At 36.8% G+C, this 24,482-nt stretch overlaps 2 protein-coding genes across 9 annotated transcripts in view; both read left to right on the forward strand.

Moving 5' to 3' along the window:
- Positions 1–17,413, forward strand: part of LOC107690381 (ATP-binding cassette sub-family C member 9-like) — a 35,798-nt gene extending 18,385 nt beyond the window's left edge. For 4 of the 8 annotated variants that reach the window (XM_016488705.1, XM_016488694.1, XM_016488722.1 and 1 more), the window contains 24 exons: positions 38–76; positions 308–343; positions 1,074–1,175; positions 2,482–2,566; positions 2,733–2,813; positions 3,451–3,588; positions 3,738–3,863; positions 4,089–4,188; positions 4,271–4,548; positions 4,642–4,793; positions 4,907–4,976; positions 5,161–5,318; positions 6,537–6,629; positions 7,049–7,151; positions 7,870–7,971; positions 8,086–8,206; positions 9,111–9,241; positions 10,453–10,531; positions 12,382–12,490; positions 14,189–14,292; positions 14,521–14,654; positions 15,532–15,594; positions 16,095–16,255; positions 17,366–17,413. In XM_016488705.1, coding sequence (XP_016344191.1) covers positions 38–76; positions 308–343; positions 1,074–1,175; positions 2,482–2,566; positions 2,733–2,813; positions 3,451–3,588; positions 3,738–3,863; positions 4,089–4,188; positions 4,271–4,548; positions 4,642–4,793; positions 4,907–4,976; positions 5,161–5,318; positions 6,537–6,629; positions 7,049–7,151; positions 7,870–7,971; positions 8,086–8,206; positions 9,111–9,241; positions 10,453–10,531; positions 12,382–12,490; positions 14,189–14,292; positions 14,521–14,654; positions 15,532–15,594; positions 16,095–16,232 — 2,542 coding nt within the window. In that variant the 3' untranslated portion in view covers positions 16,233–16,255; positions 17,366–17,413. The remainder of the gene's footprint in view (positions 1–37; positions 77–307; positions 344–1,073; positions 1,176–2,481; positions 2,567–2,732; positions 2,814–3,450; positions 3,589–3,737; positions 3,864–4,088; positions 4,189–4,270; positions 4,549–4,641; positions 4,794–4,906; positions 4,977–5,160; positions 5,319–6,536; positions 6,630–7,048; positions 7,152–7,869; positions 7,972–8,085; positions 8,207–9,110; positions 9,242–10,452; positions 10,532–12,381; positions 12,491–14,188; positions 14,293–14,520; positions 14,655–15,531; positions 15,595–16,094; positions 16,256–17,365) is intronic. The other 4 variants (XM_016488728.1, XM_016488746.1, XM_016488734.1 and 1 more) reach the window with 2 other exon arrangements.
- A 644-nt stretch (positions 17,414–18,057) lies between these two features.
- Positions 18,058–21,155, forward strand: LOC107690420 (ATP-sensitive inward rectifier potassium channel 8-like). The gene is made up of 2 exons (XM_016488755.1): positions 18,058–18,640; positions 19,455–21,155. Exons 1-2 carry the CDS (start codon positions 18,288–18,290, stop codon positions 20,353–20,355), a joined length of 1,254 nt encoding a protein of 417 aa, XP_016344241.1. The 5' UTR covers positions 18,058–18,287; the 3' UTR covers positions 20,356–21,155.
- Positions 21,156–24,482: the final 3,327 nt, after the last annotated feature.

A 24,482-nucleotide genomic window follows, 5' to 3' on the forward strand; every position in this document is an offset into this window, starting at 1 on the left:
TTTCTGTGTCCTCCTCACCAATGGTGTGCTCAATCAGGCTGCCTGATTATGAGATACTCTTCGATGGGAGCATAAGGTATTTCACCGGGGGTCTTCACATGCTTACATGCTACACAGCCACACAGTGACCTATAAACCAACACTGAGGACATTTTGTAACATGTAGCGACTCCAAAAATTTTCAAATGTAGATTGCCTGTTATGGTTCCAACAAGATTACTGGCTTGCTAGCAGCTAACTAGAACCATTTCGAGATATTATTGTGCTGTTCCGGACTATAACGTGTTGTAATGTACCTGACTTGCAGCGGGCACGATACCGGCCTGTCTCACGAAGAACCGAGGTACCCGTTTGTGAACCCTTTCAGCAGATGTGGCATCACCCCCTCCCCCCCACAGCATGCATTCATCTACCAATACATTTTATCCCTTTACATTTATCTGGCTTCGATATAATGGGTTGTGTTCTTTGTTTTTGTGAGATGTGCAGTGCAGAGTGTGTGAAAATGCTGGGAGTCTTCACCTCTCTTGGACACACGGGGCTTTTTGTACAGATATTGATTTCAAACAGTATTTGGTTTTGTTACAGCCAGTCCCCTCCAATGGAAAGCAAAACAGACAAGAGGAGGTCGTCCTCAGTATCATGAGGTTTATTGTTGGTTTTGTAGCCATTAAAACTGTGTACGATTTCAGCTCCACTAGTGGTGCCAAAAATGAATGTTACCAAACAGGTTTGGAAACTCATGCCATTGGTTGAGCCAGAACTTGCCATGTTGGGCCAACATTAAGTCTCATTTTTTGCAAATTTTAACCTAGAAATGGCTTACTTACAGCGGTCTCTGAATAAGAAAGGGCAGGAGAAAATGTTGTAAAGACACACATCAGCTCTCACAGTGAAGGGCTCCCTGCATTTCATCTGTAGCGTTAGTCTAATCATTAACAAGTTTTTTTCTCCTTCATTTCATATCAGAACCACTAGTGTTTGGTGTGATGGCAAGCTGAGTGTGTTTTTCCACATTTACAGTTTATCAACTGTTTCCTTTTTTCCCTGTTTCTCATCCTGTCATGGCTCAGTAAAAACAGGTACTCTGTGGCCTATGCAGCGCAGAAGTCATGGCTGCTAAACGCCACTGTAGAGGAAAACATCACATTTGGAAGTCCTTTCAATAAACAGAGGTGAGGTTAAAAAGATCTCAAACTTCACTGTAGAAAATGCTATAATTTTAGAACGTCTTTGTTTGTCATCTATTTAATTTGTCACAATTATTTGTCATTTCTGTTATCTGTCAACTCTAATTTCAAATTTTCAAAGTCAACATAAAATCAGAATTGACCCTATTTACTTTAAGGCATAATTCCTTATGCAATTTATGCATATTCCTGGTCTTATTGTGAATGATTCACTGGTGCACATTTTTTTTCAAAATTACCCCCAAAATTGTCCTCGTAATCAATAATCACGTTTTCGTTGTTTTCGTCAGTAGAATATTTGTTTTAAGTTGTGCATGACACAAAGTTCCCCTAACATTTCCTTAAACTTTCTGCATTCATGCTCTAATGTTACATAACTGTTTTGGATAAAATGGATAAAATCAAGTCCTATTGTTAATTTTTTCTCATCACTACCCCTTTTCACTCAGGAACATACACCTAGTACTTCAGAGCTTAACTGTAGAAAATGCCATTATATCAGAACAACATCTTTCCTTTTTTCATCTTTTTTTTACTTGATTTTATGAGTTTCAATTTGAATTTGTTCATCATAAAGCCAACATAATATCAAAACTGGCATTATTCACTTTCTTAAAGCATGTTCCTGGATTGTGACAACTGATCGGTGCACAATTTTTTCTTTAAAAAAAGGACATTGTATCATTAATCAAAATAATAACTTGAAATTATGCCACTTAGCCCATATGAGATTATTTATTTATTTATTTATTTGCCTCAATAGAATATGTTTTAGGTTGTGCATGACATTTCAGCTTACATTCCTTTAACCTTTCTGCAATGTTGCATAATTTTTTGGCATTCTGTTAGAGAATGCTCACATTTAAGGATCCAGTCAGTTCTCAATAGATAAATTAAAGGCCTATTCTTATTTTTTTTTTCTCATTGAAAATACCTTTTTACTTAAAATATATGTCATATTGTGGAAATAAAATTGGGTGTCTGGAGACTGCATTGACTAAGGTCAAAATGATTGAAAAAGTGCTGTGAACTTGTCATTGCGGATTATAGCTTTAACACCACTTTGATTTTAAATCAGTCAGCACTTACACTGACGTTTCCAAGTTTTGTGGGTTGAATTTTTTTACAGCGTTCAAGGCTAGATCTCAACTATAATAAAACTGTCTGTGGAAACTTCGGGTCATGACATTGTTAATTTTTACTCCCTGGAGAGCTTATGTCTTCAAGATTCCTAGCCTTTGGTTTTTGAGATAACATTCTTATATTTTTAAACTCTAAATATGCTGAACAGATACAAAGCGGTGATTGATGCCTGCTCGCTTCAACCAGATATCGACCTCCTTCCTTTTGGAGACCAGACTGAAATCGGAGAACGGGTAAGACAGGACTGTGCACTGTGTCTGGGCTTGAGACCAGCTCTCTGACTTCAGCTGCTGTGATACTAATCAAATAAAGAGCTGTTATTGAGACTACCGTGACTTTTACGTTATGTCATCAGAATCAAAAGGGTTTCATTGGTGTTTGCGTGTTGTAATCCTGCAGGGTATTAATCTCAGTGGTGGTCAGCGACAACGGATCTGTGTGGCCAGAGCTCTATATCAGAACACCAACATTGTTTTCCTGGTAGGAACCAACTTTTCCAATACAGATAACTTCATGATAGTGTCTTACCCTCCACCCTCTACAAGTGATATACCACACGTTTGAGTCTTATGAATGACCACAGTTTTAATTAAATTTTAGAGGTCTTCCCAGAAGAGATTTCTTAACTGACACATGATAGCACAGGGTAAGTTGTGGCAGTGATATCAGAAAACACAGTGATGTGTAAGGGCTGTTATTGGATTATTGTACATAACTACACACCCTTCTGGACAGGATCATGAATTCACCTCATTCCAATTACCATTGCTTGGAGTGACGTTATGTCTGACATCCTAGAAAGTCAATGGGGTTGATTCAGTGTCTTTCGGGTCGGTCAAGAAGTGATTTAAGCACATTTAAAGTGCATTTCTATTGAAATAGTTACTCTCTGCAGTTGAACAGTTTTCTGAATTGAAATTGTAATTTCTTTTGTATTTACACTCTTAAAAATAAAGGTTCTTTATTGGCATCTATGGTACCATTGAGAACCTTTAACATCCGTTGCACAAAAAGCTTCTTTATAGTTAAAAAGATTATTCTTTAGATGTTCTTGACACTAAGAAAAAATGGTTCTTTTAAGTAGGGTCACCCTAGTTTTGGGTTTGCTTACCTATAGGATGACCCATTCTCTGCCCTGGACATCCACCTCAGTGATCATCTGATGCAGGAGGGGATACTGAAGTTCCTTCAGGATGACAAACGAACAGTGGTCTTGGTCACTCATAAGCTGCAGTACCTCATCCATGCTGACTGGGTAACTACCTGGGGTTTCTTTGACATTTTGAGGCTGGTTCTTCATGATACTCTGAAAAAGGGAATGTTTTGAGTAATTCAAGATACATTACTTGAAAATAATCAAAACCAAATGGCTTTAGACTATGTCTTACCTTCACTGTGTGGTAGATAATAGCCATGAAGGACGGTTCAGTGCTGAGAGAGGGGACCTTAAAGGATATCCAGACTCATGATGTGAAACTCTATGAGCACTGGAAGACCCTGATGAACAGACAAGACCAGGAGCTTGAAAAGGTTTTTCTGCTTTAAATCCCAGCTCATCTTTCAAGTTTTTAAAACACTAGGCATAATACACTTGCCAACTCTTGAATAGTTACAGAGAAAAATCATATGTCATGCAATTTTTTATGAAATCTGTTAACTCTGACCGCCCAAAATCTGTAGACTGGCTATGACTGGCTTATGACTTACCAGTTTTGAAGAAAGATTTGAAAAAACGTTTCTGTTGCTTTGTTTTAGGAGACTGAAATGGAGAGTCAGACCACTCTGGAGAGGAAGACTTTGAGGAGAGCGTTCTATTCCAGAGAGGCAAAGAACCAGATTGACGATGAGGATGAAGGTAATTGTCCATCAACATTTCAGCACTACATTTCCTCTTTTTTATTACTTGTAAAAGCTTCTTGGACATCTCTATTTCATAGAGGAGGAGGTGGAGGAGGATGACGATGACAACATGTCCACCACCACCAGCCGCCGTTCTAAGATCCCATGGAAGATGTGCTGCCGTTACCTTTCCTCAGGTGGCTTCCTAATGGTCTTCCTGATGGTGTCGTCCAAGCTGGCCAAGCATTCGGTTATGGTGGCCATCGACTATTGGCTAGCAGCTTGGACGTCCTCAAACCCGCATAACCAAAGTCTCGCCGATCCATTTGTCAATGCAACCAATTACACAAAGAATGATGACACACAGATCGCTGAGGTGACAAGTCACTGCTGTTTCCTCTTTCAAATGTTGTCTTTAGTATTGTACATTATAGTTATACTGAAGTGGAGCTCTTTGGGGGTTTTACAGCATCGCTCCTACGTGCCAGTGTTTATTATCCTGTGTGGAGCTGCGATAGCACTTTGCCTCATCACTTCCCTAACTGTGGAGTTTCTAGGAGTGGCTGCAGCTACAAACCTCCATCACAACCTCCTCAACAAGATCATTCACGCTCCCATCAGGTACTTACACATTATTTTGAAACCTACAGTTGTTTGAAAGTGGAGGAGAAGACAATGGGATATCAGTTCAACCAGGAACATCATTATAAAATGTCCTTTTGTATCATCGTTAGATTCTTTGATGTCACCCCACTTGGACAAATCCTGAACCGTTTCTCAGCGGACACCAACATCATCGATCAGGTGAGAGAAAGGCCTGTTTGATTCAAGTGTCAAGTACATCGCTTTCATTTTAAGCCCACTGAGATGAGCAGCCTTGGGTTTTCACACAAACATGTGACCTCAGTGCTGCAGTAGTCAACATTATCGTATTAATGAGATGAAGAATGTGGCATATGTGTGCAACTTTTTCGTTCTCTCTCCACAGCACATTCCCCCGACACTAGAGTCTCTCACTCGCTCCACTCTACTATGTCTCTCAGCAATTGGGGTCATTGCTTTTGTCACCCCTGCTTTCCTCATTGCACTGGTGCCCCTTGCTGTGGCCTTCTACTTCATTCAGAAGTACTTCCGGGTTGCTTCCAAGTAAGTCGTTCACTGAAGGGAGAAAATTGACTCTTTGGCTAAACGTGATTTAATTATGGATTTCACACGTTGGAAATATGTTATCTCTACTCAAGTACTTTGTATAGGATTAACTTATCTGAATTAAGTAAGCCCAGCTTAATTTATACATGTCAAAATAACTTAACTGAATTAAGTTAATGTTTTTTTTTTTTTTACTTCATAATGTTTAATAAAAATGTCATATCTTGATCTTCTGGTGAAAATGACAGACTTCCCTCTGGTGACGTACGCCGGACTTCTCCAATCAATTAGTTTGCTTAAATCAAATCTTTCTTACAATCGACTGTAAGTCAGCATTCATTTTTGAGTGCAATGTCCAATCAACAAATGATAAAAAGAATAAAGTTGCCGCTTTTTTTTTCTTTTTTGATAATCTGTTACACTCAGATGTATGCCACAAGAAAAGGTCTTTCAAGTCAAGTCAAGTCACTTTTATTTCTATAGTGCTTTATACAATACAGATTATCAAAGCAGCCTCTCAGAGATAAAAAAAGAAAATAGTAGAATCAATTGTGACTCTGGACCACAAAACCAGTAATAAGGGTCAATTTTTCGAAATTGAGATTTATAAAGCACCTGAAAGCTGAATAAATAACCTTTCCACTGATGTATGGTTTATTAGGATACGTCAATATTTGGCCGAGATACAACTATCTAAACTAACAACAAATCTGGAATCTGAGGGTGCAAAAAAATCTAAATATTGAGAAAATCGCCTTTGAATTTGTCCAAATGAATTTCTTAGCAATGCATATTACTAATCAAAAATTAAGTTTTAATATATTTACAGTAGGAAATTGACAAAATATCTTCATGTTACATGATCTTTACTTAATATCCTAACGATTTTTGGCATAAAAGAAAAAGCAATAATTTTGACCCATACAATGTATTTTTGGCTATTGCTACAAATATACCCAAGCGACTTAAGACTGGTTTTGTGGTCCAGGGTCACAATTATGGAAACTCAACTATTGAGACAATTCTTCTCTAAAGCAGCTCTAAAAGACAAGTAGTCTCATTTCACTACTGAAAATAATACTGAAAACAAGTCAGAATCAAATCCTTTAAAGTCAGCTATGATTTTTTAAATTACATTTTTACTTCCAGAACCAGACTAAACTCTATTGACTCTTTCTCCGTGTCTGTTGCTGTCGTTTTCTTTTTCTCCTTCAGAGATCTGCAAGATCTCGATGACTCCACTCAGCTGCCTCTTCTCTGTCATTTCTCTGAGACTGCAGAGGGCCTCACCACCATTCGAGCATTCAGGTCAGTGAATTGTGGGTTTTCCGAATGCACGTGGCTGTTTGCATGAACCACACTTTCTCTTTCTCTCTGTTTTTCAAGACTGGATGCAGAACTAAGCAGTTGCATATGAGTGAGAACAGAATTAAATGTGTCTTTATGATGCAAAGCCTACTGTGCACAATATCAGCCATGCAGAATTGATGCAGTCTCAGTGGCTCCAGGCCATTTCTTATAAACACATTGTGCTTATTCACGCATCCTTGACTTAAAGTAATCCAGCAATAAACATTAAAAGATTAAGCTTTCATCTCCTCTGTTAAGTCTCCAGAGTGTTTACTTGAACGCTCTCATCCTTCACAGCTGTGTTAGCTCTAGTCGGTCATGGTTCTGTATCACGTACTAAATGGTTTTGACACAAAGTAAAAGGTCTCTGTTTCCAGGCACGAGGCTCGTTTTAAGCAGCGGATGTTGGAGCTAACGGACACCAACAACACAGCCTACCTGTTTCTCTCTGCTGCCAACCGGTGGCTGGAGGTCAGAACTGTGAGTAAAGTTGAGTTTTAATGGATTTCAGAGGTGGTGGATCTGAAGAAAGAAATATTAGGGTCAAAAGTACTTGCACTTTCTTACCAAAATGATACTGTAGTATAGGTAGTAAAGAAACCATCTGACTTTAAAATGCAATGTTAATATAAAGAATAGTGTATGTAATGTTCAAAATTACAATCTTGCTGATCTATTAATTATAATTATGTAAATCAATAAATAACATTCAGTGAAAGTAAACACAAGAGGGAAATTAGAAACTGAACACTAAAACAACAAAAAAGACTTTACTGAAATGTAGAAATATCAACACAATCTCATGGCAGTTCATAATTAGTGACTAATTCATGTGAATTTGTACGATCCCTTTTGTTCGTTTTTGTACAATATGCTTACGCCCAGCTGAGGGTTAGGGGGTGGAGCTTCATGTTTTTTTTTTCTAAAAATCGTATGTTTTTATATGATTGCATTTTAAAAATTAATACGAAAGAACTACCTTAAAGCACTAAAATGCTTACATTTTCTCTTTTAAATTGAATTCATTAATATTTATATTAATACTTAACTTTTTCTAAAAAAGAAGCATGTACAGTAGGATTTTAGTAACAAAATTGGTACAGAGCATTGTAACATTTAATTAATAGTATTATTATCAACTAGTAAAACTTTGATAACTTAAAATCCCTATATAATGGCATTTGTATTTTCCTCTCAGGATTATCTGGGTGCTGTGATTGTCCTCACTGCAGCAGTGACGGCGATCTGGACCTCATCTCAGTCTGGACTGGTTGGACTTGGTCTAACATATGCCCTCACTGTGAGTTATCCATTTAAACACAGCTTTATTGAATTTCTAGCATGCAGCAGTGGTCATCAGTGATTTAAAAGCACTTAAAAACACTTAAAAGTCCTCAACATGCTTTGTGTTAAGGTGACAAACTACCTGAACTGGGTGGTGAGGAATCTGGCAGACCTGGAGGTCCAGATGGCTGCAGTAAAGAAGGTCAACAGCTTCCTGAGCACAGAATCTGAGAACTATGAGGGATCCATGGGTAATAAATCCTTCCCTGACACTTTTAGTATCCTTTCTAATAATAATAAAAAAATACATATATTTCGATGATTATCCAGAGTTAAGATTTAGATTTACTAGATTAAAGCCCACTTTCTGGCTTCCAAAGTGCTGCTACATGTGCGTTTCCTCACATTTTAGTGCACTAGGACAGAGCGACCTTACACAAACCACTGAGAGCTTCATGAAAGGACATTTAGTACATCTAAACTTGCCTCTAGAAATGAAGGCCCTGAGAAAAAGGAGAAGTTTTAACACTATCCTGTTAGTGCCACTGTTAGCCTCAAAAAATAGCTTATTCTCCATCTCCTTCTCAGTGACATAATGGAAAACTGAGCTGGATAGCAGTAGGCATGAGACTAAACTCTGACATTTGGACACCATATATAGATGTGTTAATTGCAGCTTGTTAAAGTGCTCACTTGCAGTGTTCTGTGTTTTTTTGTTGCCATTGATGTATCAGTGTTATGTCTACTTTATACTCTCCTCAGATAAAGTCAAGTGTGGCAGCACTTAATCCACTGACTGGGCAGGATAGAGCATTCTGTAAATGAAATTCTATCAAAAAACATACTTTAAAGATTAAAGGGACATTTCGTTTTTTCCACTTAAAAAGGTTGTGCACCTAAAGAAATTAATAGTACTAAAATGATGTGCACTCACATGAAATTATGCCTCCAGACATAATCGGTGGCCTAGAAATGCCATTTTATTCTATATGAGCATGGTAGCCATTCATGATGGCATCACGTTGAGATCACATGACCAGTCGGAAATGTCAGTTTCGCTATATTTTATCTCGTAACTTATAGCATGACTATATTGGCCTCACTGCTGAATATATAAAATATAGATCAAAATAATTTTATCTACTTTAATTTCAGATGTCTCACAGGTACCGGAAGACTGGCCGCAGCATGGTGAGATCAAGATCCAAGATCTGTGTGTCCGTTATGACACCATGCTCAAACCCGTCCTCAAACACGTCAATGCACACATTAACCCTGGGCAAAAGGTACACAACAAGCCACTCTCAGAAAAATAAAACACTAAGTTATTTACTTCTGCAATTTATTTTATTTTAATTTATCCAAATGTTTTCTTATTTTTAAAGTGAAATATATCATTAATGTTGTATGAATAGGTGGTGAATCAGCTATTCAATATGGGCTTACCAAGCAATAAATCGTTGTTATTGTTAACTAAAACTAAAACTATTCAAAATTGTTTTTGGTAAATGAAATGAAGCTAAAATAAAATATAAACATGTTATGAAAATTTTAACTTTAACAGAAATTAAACTATAATAAATATGTTTAAGCTGAACTACTCAACTAAAACTGCTAAAACTGAAATAAAATAAATTAAGGCTAAATAGAAGTATTAAAAAACAAAACTAATAAAAAATGATAAAAGTGCATTATAAAATTACTAAAATTTAAACTACAATTAACATGAAAACTAAAATAAATCTAATTTACAATATTAATAAATACTATAATAGTATATAAATAATACTAAAATAACACTTCAATGAATAAACATTATTATTACTCTCAAGCTGTAATGCAGGGCTGCCCAGACTCGGCCCTGGAGGGCCGGTGTCCTGCAGAGTTTAGCTCCAACTTGCCTCAACACACCTGCCTTTAAGTTTCTAGTATGCCTAGTAAGAGCTTGATTAGCTGGTTCAGGTGTGTTTAATTGGGGTTGGAGCTAAACTCTTCAGGACACCGGCCCTCCAGGACCGAGTTTGGGCAGCCCTGCTGTAATGTATGTTGTCCGTTACCCTCAAAAGTATCAATAAAAGGTCCTAGATGTCACAACCTTCAACCGAAGCTGACAATGAGAATTTGGCAGTCCTGATACCAATTGTAGCACATAACACTCAGTTGCGGTTTTGTCACCGTGGCGTTTATTTTTTCAGTGCTCTGCGAAACCGCAGTTAATCTCTGCCTGAATATCAACTACACAGTGTAGCAAAACCTACGCAATTTGCAACGCCGTCATCCACTTTTATCTTTATTAGTCTTGTTTTTAAGCAGCGCCGTGGTTCTCAATATACGAGCATGACAGCACAGATGGCTTCTTATTGTGACATGGGAACTTTAACTGTCCACACTAGTTTGTGTAATTTAGGAGAACAGCAGCCCTGAGCATGTTTATACAAAAGCAATCTGAAAATATCAGGCTGTGTCAAGTGCTTACGTCTTATTCTTTCTGTCTCAGGTGGGCATCTGTGGTAGAACGGGCAGTGGAAAGTCTTCGCTGTCTCTGGCCTTTTTCAACATGGTGGATGTTTTTGAAGGTAGGTCTTCCCAGGACACTTCCAAGTCTCTTTAATGAGATATTATGGTTCACTGAGCATTACAGCGCTCAGATGTATGTCAGGCTTGCCGCTGGGGAGACGCTGACCCTTGTGGATCCCTAGAGAAGAAAAAAGGAGTTAGGAAAATATGAAAGAAAAGCCATGGACATTTTTGATAAAGCTATTTTTAATGTCCTCAGCTGCTTACCCTAGAAACATTTATTTCTTTGCCTGTGTTGTTTGTTCTTTTACCTTCTGGTTATTGTCAATTTGACAAGCAGCCATGGTGTCATATTTAGACATTAACCATAGAGATCTTTTGAGTCTTACTGTCATTATTGACAGAATTTCTTAGCCTGGATGATTTAAAACGGAGCTATTGCTTCATTTGTTTTAAGATATCGAACAGAAAGTGCATAAAAAACTATGCTATCTAAATCATGCAATATATGTAGTACAATGTTTATTTGAAAATGCAAAATATTTTTTCTCTACTTTTTTCCTTCATAATTAAAAACGAAATGTAGAAGGATTAAAGCAATGCTATAAATAATAATTTATAATCAAATAATTTTTGGGGTATTGTTTTTGCAGTATTAACATATTTCTCTTAGTCAAAATAAATCTTTTGCCAAATCAAACAATTCACGCTGTTTTGTGCATATGAGCACGGCTGTAAGAGATGTTTTAAATCAGAAGTGCACAGACTCTCTTTACTGTGTCCATATAAAGCTAAAATGAAAATCTTAAGAGCTGTGTTTGGTCTCCTGATACCCACTACAGACCACTATGTATTAAAGTCAAGTTATTGTAAACTGACCTGAACGCCCAAAACTAATAAAAACAATCCTTCAAGGAAAGAAGAAAATTTTTATTGTGATTAGTTTAAGATTTTGTGAGGAACTAAATATAAATCTTATAGATTTAGATATGTTAAATATCTGGGTAGCTGACGCATGTCTATGGACTTAATATTAAAATTTAAATTGATTTATGATGGAAAGTGCATGTTTTATGTGCTGTAACTGATTATCACCATTTCTTCTCACAATTTTTAAACATCTTTTAAATGGTTTAACAATCAATAAATAAATAAATCTAATATTCAGTGTAGTGAATATGAGCTAAATATAAAATATAAACCGGAGATGTTATTGTTAACTAAAACTAAAACTTTGTAAAAAAAAAAAAAAAAACATTTTTAAAAAATAATAAAAATGTAAATGAAAAAAAAATTAAATATTTTAAAAAAACAATAATAAAAAAAAAAAAAAAATTTTAAAAAAAAAAAAAAAAAAACATTTTTAAAAAATAATAAAAATGTAAATGAAAAATAAATTAAATATTTTAAAAAATCAATAATAAAATAAAATATCAATATCAATGTAGTCTCAAATAATATGAGCTAAATAACATAAACCAGTGTTGTTAACTAAAACTAAAATAATTAATTAAATAATAATAATAGAAAAAATAATAAAAATGATAAAATAATAAATAAATGAGCTAAATATAAAATATAAACCAGAGTTGTTATTGTTAGTTAAAACTAAAACTATTAAAGTTGTTAAAAAAATTTAAATAAATAAATATATATATTAGATGAAAAGCTTCAACTTAAAAACAAACAAAAATTAGAAATTTGATTTCTTTGTCAACTAACTGAATAAGGTACTACAATAACTAAAACTGAAATAAAAATAAATGAAGGTTAAATATAAAAATAAATTAAAAAATGACAGAAACAACAAAATTACTAAAACTTCAAGTAAAATACAGAGAAAAATGAAAAGATAAAAATAAAAGCTAATTCAAAATCGTGTGTCACGATCTTTTTTTTTTTTTATTAGGAAAGATTGTTATTGATGGCATTGACATCTGCAAGCTTCCACCCCAAACCCTGAGATCCCGTCTGTCAATCATTCTACAGGATCCAGTGCTGTTCAGCGGCTCTATCCGGTATAAACAGACACAACATACATTTGTATCTGCGTAATACATGCACCTCACACGCACTCACTGAGGCTAAACTGACCCAAACAGACAAGACCAGGACCAAGACCAAACACTCACTTCCTGCCTGACATTTTTAATCAGAAGTTCAGCATAAACACAGATCATTTACAAAACACAGGGACCCCCAGGATGTGAAATAGGGGACGTTCCAATATATTGGCATTGCATAAATCTGCTGTTCTCAGAATAAGCTATACATTCTTATGTATTTATTATTTTATTCCTCTATATGTTTCTTTTCAAACAGTGTTAAGTATTTATTTTACTGGATGTTCAATATGTTTCTACAAGTGTCCTCAGCTCCAAGCTTGTTTGAACTTCTCACGGATACTAAGTGTCCATATGGGATTTGTTTAAAGAGGCTGCCAAGGGATAAGAAAGAAAATAAAACTGAACTACCATCACAAGTCGTCTGGGAATGGTTTTGGGCAAGCTGTTGTCATGACGATGTTTATACAAAGCAGGCCTAATGGATCATTGGGCCCAGGAGACCGAGCGTACGAGTTATTAGTACAGCAAATCTTTCCTTGATTTTAATTTTGGAAAATGTACGGCTATAAAGGAAGAAGCTGTAGTTGGAATCCATTTCCTAGTGTTTTAAAAACAGATGTGAATATGTGTTCATTAGCATTTTCTCTTATGGTCATTGGGTGCATTGACACTGTGTTCCTTGAGTGTGTTATTAATTTAAAGGGATAGTTCATCCAAAAATTGTAATTCTGTCATATTTATTCAAGCTTATGATGTCCCACATCTTTCTGAAGTGGAACAAGAAAAGAGTTATTTTGAAGAATGTCCAAGCTGCTCTTTTCCATAAAACAAACGTGAAGGTGATTTTTAAAACGTTTTTTAAAGAAGTCTCTTATGCTTTTATTTGGTCCAAATTACAATAACACAGTATTATTGTGAAATATTTTAAAATAATATTTTTTTCTGTGATGGCAAAGCTGAAATTTTAGCATCATTACTCCAGTCTTCAGTGTCACATGATCTTTCAGAAATCATTCTAATATACTGATTTAGTGTGCAATAAACATTTCTATTGAAAACAGCTGTGCTACTTTACATTTTTGTGGAAACAATAATACATTTTTTTCAGGATTTTTTTTCATGAATAGAAAGTTCAAAAGAACAACATTTATTTGAAATAGAATATTTTTTAACATTATGAATGTCTTTACTCTCAACGTTTGATAAATTTAATGCATCCCTGTTGAATAAAAGAAGAAAAAAATCTTACAGACACCAAGCTTTTAAAATACTGCGTGTCAAAAAGTTAATGATTACTGGTGACAAGAGACTCAATAACCATTGACTATTGAATATCGATACTGTTCCTTACACAAAATTATCATATGACTTCAGAGGACTGGAATGTAGCACACGAGTCATATGGACAACTTTTATTATTCTTTTATGGTGCTTTTTTGTCAATTATGGAGTTTAACAGTCCCATTCTCGATTTACTTTCATTGTAAGACATAGAGCAGCATGAACATTCTGTTAAACTTCTCCTTTCATCTTTTTACTGGTTTTGTAACAACATGAGGGTGAGAAATGATGGCAGTTTTTATTTTGGGTGATCTGAATGGCTGCTAATTCTTTGTGTGTGTGCTTTTGTTTGCATATGTGCATTTTTAGGTTAAATCTTGACCCCGAGTGCACTTGCACTGATGACAGGCTTTGGGAAGCGCTTGAAATTGCCCAGTTAAAGAATGTGGTGAAAGCACTCCCAGGGGGATTGGGTAAGAATGATACTCTCCGACTGTTCAACCCTTATCAGGATCAGTTGGACACCATAATGTCAGTTACCTCATGATTTTGACACCAAGTGGAAATTCTCTATTGCAATGAAATGCTGGAGTTTACTGACCTTTTAACGATGACCCGAAGCATTCGGTTTTATTTAAAAGTGATATTTTGTAAATCTGAACAGCTGTAAAGCATCATGCTGTACGTATGTCTTTCCCCAGACGCTGTGGTGACAGAAGGAGGGGAGAACTTCAGCGTGGGACAAAGACAGCTCTTCTGTCTTGCCCGGGCCTTTGTCCGCAAAAGCAGCATCCTAATTATGGATGAGGCGACAGCTTCTATAGACATGGCCACGGTACAACCACATCTACATCTATGGAAGACCATTTCCATTCCATAAGAAAAAAATCATGATTTGGTAGATCATAACTATGACATAAAAAGACATATTTATGAGATAAGTCAAAATTGAGATAAAAAGTCAGATTTACAAAAATGTTGAAATTATGAGAAAAAAGCCATAATTATGACAAAGCATTTGGACTTCTGATATAATTATGACATTTCATCTCAAAGTTTTTTGTCATAATTTTGACATTAATTTCATAATTATAAGTGAAGTGACATGTGGCCAAGTATGGTTACCCATACTCGGAATTAGTGCTCTGCATTTAACCCATCCTAAGTGCACACACACACACCGTGAACACACACCCGGAGCAGTGGGCAGCCATTTATGCTGCGGCACCCGGGGAGCAGGTGGGGGTTCGGTGCCTTGCTCAAGGGCACCTCAGTCATGGTATTGAAGGTGGAAGAGAGCGCTGTACATTCACTCCCCCCACCTACAATCCCTGCCGGTACGAGACTCGAACCCACAACCTTTGGGTTACGAGTCCAACTCTCTAACCATTAGGCCACGACTTCCCCTATGAGATATTATGACTTAATACTCATAGTTTTTACTTTTTACCTCATGATTGTGACTTACTATATAATAATTTCAACATTTTATCTCCTAATTAGGACTTATCTCATAATTCTGAATTTACCAAAGATTTTTTTTCTTAGGCATTTGGAATAGACTTAAATTTACATCCATTACATTTTATATAATTTGCTAAACATTTATAAGAAATATTCTCAACACATTTTACTTACATAATGTGGTGTATTATAGATTGAAACAGGACATTTTTTTAGTATTAAAATGTCTTTTGTGGTAAATTCAACAGGAAAATATTCTTCAGAAAGTGGTGATGACTGCATTTGCTGATCGGACAGTTGTCACTATAGCGGTAAGTTACCATATATCAACTTTTTGCTGGTCTATATAACAATACCGGCACAGAAATACTCAAAACAATAGAGAAATACATCTTCAAAGGGATAAAAGGACTTTTAACACTTACCAGGCTTTGACATCTTCACTCCTTTCTCTGTTCTCATCTTTCTCCACCAATTCTGACAGCTGACAATCAGTCACAATCTCTTGGCATTAACACATTGGCTCTTAAGAATATTATAAGCTTGCTGCCACGTTTGTACTGTAAACTGTCATTCAGAGCCACAGATACGCAAAAATGGCCTTTCTGCCTCTGTTTGTGCCACATAAAACGCATTCAGTAAAGTGTTTTTAAAGTGCCACAGAACACAATTGAGCTCTGAATAAATGCATGATCTCTGCTGCTCAGTTTGCTGCACTTTTTCACCCATTTTTTCTCTCCTCGCCCTCATCGCCTTTTTCCCTCTCTTCTTTCTCCTTCTTTGTCCACCCGTCTCTCTTCCTCTGACACAGCACCTGGTTTCCTCCATCTTGGAGGCGGAGCAGGTGCTGGTGTTTGCTTCTGGAACTCTGGTAGAAAGCGACAGCGCTCCTAACCTCTTGGCACAGGAGGACAGCCTCTTCAGCATCTTAGTCCGGACGCACAAGTAACTGTGCTTTGCCTCCACCCCTAGGTACCTATGCCCTGGCACATTGGTTGGTAACCAAGAGCTTGCATAGGTTGTGTGCAACCTGTTAGAACACTTCAGCTCACAGTCACTAACCCCATTCTAAAGCCAGCTGACTATGATTTGACTTGTGATTTTTAGTTTTCAACATTAAGATTTTAGGTTTTATCTGGTCACCATTTATCTTTCACATTTTTTAATAACCTTTTTTTTCTGTTCACTTGCATAGTCCTGTGGTTTGACAAATTAATACATTTTTTTAACATACAAATAGCCACAGTAAAGGTGTTATGTTGTTTTTTGGAATATGACATAAAATGCCCCCTGACCTGGTGTCCTAAGAAAACAGACTCTGTCCTTGTCACAGCACTATAGGGCATGTAAAAAAAAAAACAATAAATAAAATAAAATAAAATAAATTAGCAGTTGTTGCTTTTTTAGCTAGAATATGAGAATACAAAAAATACTTTTTTTTAATTTTTTAAATAGAAAATAAAGAAATGTTTAGTTGTCTCTTGTCTCAACTAGAACTATTAAAAACATTTTTAATTAAATAAATTTAAATAAAATATAAATATTAGATGAAATACTACACTAAAATTAGAACTATTGAAGGTAGAGAACTAAAATTACTAAACTGAAATACAAATAAAATGAAAACTACATAGAAATATTTCAAAAGACTAATAAAAATGACAAAAAACATTTAAAAAATGTTAAATAACAAAAAAATTTAAATATGAATAAAAACTATAATAGCATGTAAATAATACTAAAAATAATGCTAGTCTTTCTTTAAGTCCAGGAATGTAGCCAGTGGTATTTATGATTAGCCAATTATTTCAGGGTCCTTTGTGAATTAAAGGCCTGCACCTGCTACTGTTTTGTGCACTGGAAATGGGTAAGATGATTGTAACATTCCCTCAAGCTGGTTTTTGATCCTGTAAACAGCAGCTCGATGTTTTACTCTGATTACAGAGCTACAGAATTACAGCATCTGATTCTGCAGTGATTTAAACAACAAAAGATGACAGTTAAACAATCTCGACAGCTAAGGTGATGCTTTAATAGAAATAGGTTTGCGTACAACTGCTTGATTGTGCCTGTTTTCCACAGCATCGTGTCCACACTATCCTGACGGCTGATCTAGTCATTGTGATGAAGATTATAATTGGGCTGGCAGTAAAATAAAACATTCACAACTAATCTCATCATGTTTCATAATTAAAGTCTTCAGAAAGCAGAAAACAAAAATATGATATGTATTCCATAAATATGTGGAATATTTAACCTCAACATAAAAGTATATAAAGTTACCCGTTACATAAAATATAGCCTATGTTTTACAATTAAAAACTAAACTAAACTAAAATCCATTTTGTAGTCTTAGCGTCCTCTTGTGGCCCTCGGGTGTCTCCGGACCCCAGTTTGAAAACCCTTGCACTATTACAATAACTCATTACATTGCACTGACACAGATACACACATTGTTTTTTTCTCCACTTGAAATGTTCAAACTTGTCCTGACCTGCAATTATTTTGCGACTGGCAGCTTATCTGTTCCTATTATATGGTTTATTTTATATAGGTTATAGAGACTATGACTAACTCTATTTTACTTCAGTTTATAAGATATCGTATTTTCACAATTTTTAAGCCGTAAAATAAGGGCAGATTTAGTTAATGTAATATTTTGAAGTAGTTTTAGACTCTTCTCTCCAGGGTGAATGTTTCTCGGAGGCAGCAGGACAGCGATGTACCGCCCATGTGTGTAAAGTCCTGTAAGAGCGCAGCACAATCATCATAAAGATACTTTTTGAAGCCTTTACGCGGTGAGTGTGTTCTGTATAAACTGACACAAGAACCCGGATTAAGGTCTGATAGATGGAAACTAATTTTCTTAACTTTGGTTTATGCTAGCTGAACAGTGTTAGAGGGCAGATGTAGGATGGTTATTGAACTGGAGCCGCGCTTTTGACAGTAGTTGAATGGAGAGCCTTTTTTTTCCCTGACCGTTCGCAGTAGACGTGCTCAAATAATGCTGCCGCGTAAAAGCATCATTCCCGAAGAGTTCGCGTTCTCCCCGGCGCTCGTGTCGCCGATTCCCCGCAAGCCCGTGTTCAGGGACCGCGTGAACAAAGCGCGCTTCATCGCCAAGAGCGGCGCATGCAACTTGTCGCACAAGAACATCCGCGAGCAGGGCAGATTCCTGCAGGACGTGGTCACTACTTTGGTGGATCTCAAATGGCGTTTCACCCTGGTCATTTTCTCCATGACGTTCCTGTGCAGCTGGCTGCTGTTCGCTATGTTCTGGTGGCTAGTGGCCTTTGCGCACGGGGATCTGGACCCTAACCGTAAACCTGGCGTAGAGCAGTGTGTCACTAATGTCAAGTAAGTGCGCATAAGTCATTTTAGTTATTGTAAAAATGTTAAGTACTAGACATGAGTACAATCTGCCTTGAATGCATTATGTTTGTGCAGATGGAGACTAATAATGTTCAAACTAAAGTTGCTAAATTCATATTTTAATAAACGAATTCATGTCCAAATATATATACCCTGTATCAAAACAATTAAAGATTTATAATGGCAAACTAATATCTGAAATAATATATATTTTAATTTAATCCAGTAAATCTAGTCAGTTAAAAAAAACAAGTCGTCAGATCAGCTCCATAATACAGCATAAAGCAGAACTTGTTGAAAAGGAAATATATATTTCTATAAAGAATGAAGTACTATATAACACATCATTCTTCTTCATTCTTACACTTCACTTGTGCAGATGTTACTACTTTTCTATATTTTAAAAACAAGAATTATAAAAAAGATATTAATATATATATATATATATATAAGTAATATATAAAATGAAAATCTGTTGCCTAGAACCTGCAATACTAGTAAAACGTTTAGACATACCTACTCATTCTTTATCTGTATTTTCTTTTAATTTAATAGTAAAAATCACAAAAACTTTGACATTTAATTTTTTTGAATTATGGAAAATATGTAGTGATCAGAAAATTTTAAATCGACAAAAATAGAAGAATCATTTCAAAATCATAATAGACAATTCAATATGCGTTTATTATTATTTTTAATGCGGATAATATTTTTACTAGAGAGAAATTACTAGGTTGTTTTATTCCCCTTAGTTCTAGAAGCCTAAAGCGGTTTGGTCTTTTCTCTTTATCTTTTCCAGCTCTTTCACCTCTGCCTTCCTCTTCTCCATCGAGGTGCAGGTGACAATAGGATTTGGCGGGCGTATGATAACAGAGCAGTGTCCCACAGCCATCACGGTGCTCATATTACAGAACATCATCGGCCTAATAATCAACGCTGTCATGCTGGGCTGCATCTTCATGAAAACTGCCCAGTCCCACCGGCGCGCCGAGACCCTCATCTTCAGCCGCCAAGCCGTCATCGCCGTGCGTAACAACCGCCTGTGCTTCATGATCCGGGTGGGTGATCTGCGTAAAAGCATGATCATCAACGCGGTTGTGTGCCTCCAAGTGGTCCGGAAGACCACTACGCCAGAGGGCGAAGTCATACCCATCCACCAGATCGACGTCCAGACAGAAAGTGCAGTTGCCGGCAACAGCATCTTCCTGTTGGCGCCCCTGATCATATGTCATGTCATCGATAAGGACAGTCCACTGTATGATCTCTCGGAGATGGAGCTGCAGTGTAGCGATCTGGAGGTCATTGTGATCCTGGAAGGTGTGGTGGAGACCACAGGCATCTCCACTCAGGCTCGCACCTCGTACGTGACTGAGGAGATCCAGTGGGGCCACCGATTCGTGCCTATAGTGACCGAGGAAGAGGGGGTATACTCGGTGGACTACTCAAAGTTCGGGAACACGGTCAAAGTGGCCACCCCACACTGCAGCGCCCGCGAGCTGGACGAGAAGCCCTCCATCCTGATCCAGACACTCCAGAAGAGCGAGCTGTCGCACCAGAACTCTTTGCGCAAGAGGAACTCCATGCGCCGGAACAACTCTATGCGTAAGAGCAACTCCATGCGGCGCAACAATTCCGCCCTCGCCGTGCCCAAAGTACAGTTCCTCACCCCTGAGGGTGGACCAAATCTAGCAGTCACATGACAAAAGGCCTGGTTAGTGATTTTCACCTGTCTTTCTTTAAGTCCTTGTCTTTCTCTAGGTCCTTGTCATGCTCTTTTCTATGGTTTCCTCTGTTTTTTGATCATTCCTATCCTTGGCAACTCTGGCACACCAGATCCACTTTTCTGCAGAGTTTAGCTCCAGCCCTAATAAAACACACCAGAACAAGCTACTCGGTGGACGACTCAAAGTTTGGGAACATGGTTAAGGTGGCCACCCCTTGCTGCAGCACCCGCAAGCTGGACGAGGACCCTCCATCCTGATCCAGACGCTCAAGAAGAGTGAGTTGTTGCACCAGAACTCTTTGCGCAAGAGGAACTCCATGTGTCGGAATAACTCTATGCACCACAACAATTCTGCTCTCGCTTTGCCCAGAGTGTAGTTCCTCACCTCTGAGAGTGGACCAGATCTTGCAGTCACATGACAAAAGTCCTGGTTAGCGAATTTCACCTGTCTTTTTTAAGTCCTTGTCTTTCTCTAGGTCCTTGTCAAGCTCTTTTCCTCTGTTTTTATCATTCCCATACTAGGCAACTCTGGCCCTCGAAATCCACTTTCCTGCAGAGTTTAACTCTAACCTTAATAAAACACATCAGAACAAGCGAATCAAGGTCTTTAGGATTACTAGGCCCTGTCGCAAATGAGACCCTAAGCCCTTGTGGTCTTCTTCTAATAAGACCACTCAGCAAAAGTGTGCATCGAAAAGGCATTGTGCAGCAAAGGGGGCGCTAGCGAGCAATCGTCTGAAATTTAAAATAATGAATGGGACACCCTACAGCAGTGTTTCCCAACCCTGTTCTTGGAGGCACACCAACAGTACACATTTTGGATGTCTCCCTTATCTGCCCCATCCATTTCAGGTCTTGGAGTCTCTACTAATGAACTGGTGAGTTAATTCAGGTGTTTGATTAGGTAGAGTTCAAAAATGTATAGTGTTGGTATGTCTCCAGGGACAGGATTGGGAAACATTGTCCTACAGTCTTGTGGACTTGTGTGTGCAGAAACCATTGTAAGCTCACAAGACCACATGTTCACAAGAAGTGTGCCACTTGGGACAGGGCCCTGATTCTGATTACAGATGGTTTCCTGTATGACTGTTGATCAAGTCAAGTCACCTTTATTTCTATATTGCTTTATACAATACAGATTGTGGCAAAGCAGATTTACAGTGTTAAACAGGAAAATAGTGTGTCAACAATGCAAGAGGACAATAGTAAACAGTCACATTTTCAGTGATGTCAGTTCATCATTGATTCAAAAGTGACAGTGGCAAGGAACCCAAACTCCATCTGTGACAGAAATGGAGAAAGAGAAACCAGGTTCTGTCGCACTTTGTTCTGAGTATACTTAAAAACGGCTGCATATCCCAGCATGCACTGCGCGGGGTTAACCGGGAGTATTTCTGTTTAAAACGTACATAAAAACGCATGTTTTTTTCACGACGTACTTCTACTGCAGCATTTCGATTGCATATCCACCTTCGCAGTGATCCTATCTATAGGAGAGGGAGTAGTAAGTACGCTTACCATCGAGGAAACTGGTGTGTTGTTTGGTGACTTCCCCTCTTTGGACGGTAAGATATTAGCTTTGCGCAGTGGCAGTATCGTAGCCTATGAGGTTTATCCGAGGCGCGATTATTGCTAATTGAAAACTTTACCCAATACCCCGCCGTGACGACTTGAAATATAGTCGGCACTGGCAATTTTTGACGGTCTTTACGGAGACTGATTTTTTGGTTAAAAACAGAATTGAAGTTTATGATAGTAGAGAATTAAGTTTGGATACAAAACGAAATTAGTCAAGTCTGCTTTATTGTCAATTCTTCTAAATGTAACTAACCATGTTCCGTACACTTTTCGCTATTCGCCGCACGCCAGCGACCACTCCTCCGTTATTGAAAGACAGACAAGCATGTTTGTGTGATCATTCTCTGGGGGAATACCCATTATACAGTCCACACTTTGATTGATGTCTTTAGGACAAATAGTTTTTTAGTACAATTATTTAATTGATTCAAAGTTACACTTAAGGTGTTTGGTCACATTTGACTGCCAAGGAACATGCGACCATATTAATGCTCTCTTTATCACTCCCCAGAATAAAATGTTATTGTAAGGCGCAGTCAGCGTAATTATCAATGCACATTATGTCTTATTAATTACTAGAAATTGCTGCAAATATAGTGAAACTGCAGTCTGTCCCGATTAAACCCATTCAAACAGATTGAGTTGTTTGGAAGCACGTCAAAAGATCAAAGCGTGTCACAACTCTTGTTTCTGGTGTGAGCCAACATTTACTTTTACATTTTTGAATGAAAACTAGAAAATTTATAAACCATATAAAGTTCACGCTACTGCAATAACAAAATAAGCTCACTGCCGAATGTAATCGCTTTTATGACAATACATTTGATAGTTTTGTAGCAGGTAATTGCTTTGATTTCCTGGTTGTAAACGAAAGTACCTGGATGTTGCGCATTTTCCCAATTCATACTTTTTCCATGCAGGCATATTAATTGTTTTAATATTTTTTCGATATACATTTTTATTCAATTCAATTTAGTATAATGGCATGATTATACAATTATACAGTAAACAAGACAGTTAAAATATATTAGTGCCCGTTTTTGTCTGTAATTACGGTAAATGTTTAGTGACGACATGGTGCATTGCCAAATACCTCTCTTGCAGAATACTGTAATGCATTCAGCCACCACTAGGGGTCACTGGTGAGCTTCTTTATGGCGGATTAACACCTATGCTGCCACCACCTTTAATTCTAACCCGGTCTGGTCCGAGAGGAGCACTCAAAACACACTCAAGAGCAGGGATTACAAAAGAATACACTTTTTATTAACAATAGCAGCCATTTGGCATTGTCCTACTTAAATATCCTGATTACATACACTGGTCATGTTATTTAATTAAACCGTGAACACACACATTTACAAGAGAACCCGAGTACTCATTCCAAATTCACAGCAAACAATAAATAGTGTGAAATCTCATGCAAAACACACTTAATTAGAAACTCCAAGCATAAATCACATGCTCTATGTGTAATAACCTGCACAGGCAATCAACATACAATTCGGGAGGACAATAATCACCAATGACTGGGCACCACAACAACACACGGCGGTAAAGTTAGTTTGACGTTTGACATTTGACATTCATTAGACATTCGGGTTTTTTGCCAATTAAACTCTTTGCAGCTTTTATGTTTTGAGCCCAAACTAACTCAGATAGACATAAATATATGCCCTTTATGTTGCACAAGGCTTAATTTCTAGGAATTAAAAAAAAATATTAACCATTTAAATTAATTAAACAATTTAACTACGTGACATTATAATATAAAACCAATACTAAAATGTTCAGGAAAACATACCTGTTATCGCACAAAGCTCCGTTTTTGGAATTACAATTTTATGTTTTTTTACAACTTTTAATGTATACAATAATATAAATCCATTAAACGACAATACCATTTGATCTAAAGGTATCAAACAAACTGTAAAATATTCAGAATATTATTCCCTATAATGCACAAGTCTTGGTTTTCCAGATTATGCCTTTATTGTTTTTATATACAGTACTGAATCCATATTTGTCATGTTTTATATCAGTACTATATATAAAAACAGTAAAGGCATAATCTGAAAAAATAAGCCTTGTGCATGAAAGTGAATAATATTTAGAGATTTTTATAGTGGTTTTGATACCTTTATCTCAAACGGTGTCAGAGTTTCATTAATTTAAGTGGGTACAGTATAATAAACATATTAAAAATATGGTTTCAGTGCTATATATAAAAACAGTAAAGGCATAATCTGAAAGAACAAGCCTTGTGCATTAAATTGAATAATATTCTGAATATTGTATAGTTGGTTTGATACCTTTATCTCAAACGGTGGCAGAGTTTAATTAATTTAAGTGGGTACAGTATATAAAACATGACAAATATGGATTCAGTACTGTATATAAAAACTGTAAAGACATAATCAGAAAAAAGAAGCCTTGTGCATTATAGGGAATAATATTCTGAATATTTTACAGTTGGTTTGATACCTTTATCTCAAACTGTGTCAGAGTTTAATTAATTTAAGTGGG

Source organism: Sinocyclocheilus anshuiensis, unplaced genomic scaffold, assembly GCF_001515605.1.
Source record: "Sinocyclocheilus anshuiensis isolate Anshui unplaced genomic scaffold, SAMN03320099.WGS_v1.1 scaffold641, whole genome shotgun sequence".
In the NCBI taxonomy this organism is placed as follows: domain Eukaryota; kingdom Metazoa; phylum Chordata; class Actinopteri; order Cypriniformes; family Cyprinidae; genus Sinocyclocheilus; species Sinocyclocheilus anshuiensis.

Bases quoted from the DNA above. Each gene is read 5' to 3' on its own strand.
- LOC107690420 (XM_016488755.1), top strand. From the start codon at position 18,288: ATGCTGCCGCGTAAAAGCATCATTCCCGAAGAGTTCGCGTTCTCCCCG. The intron at 18,641-19,454 runs GTAAGTGCGCAT...TATCTTTTCCAG, and splicing joins CAGTGTGTCACTAATGTCAA to CTCTTTCACCTCTGCCTTCC.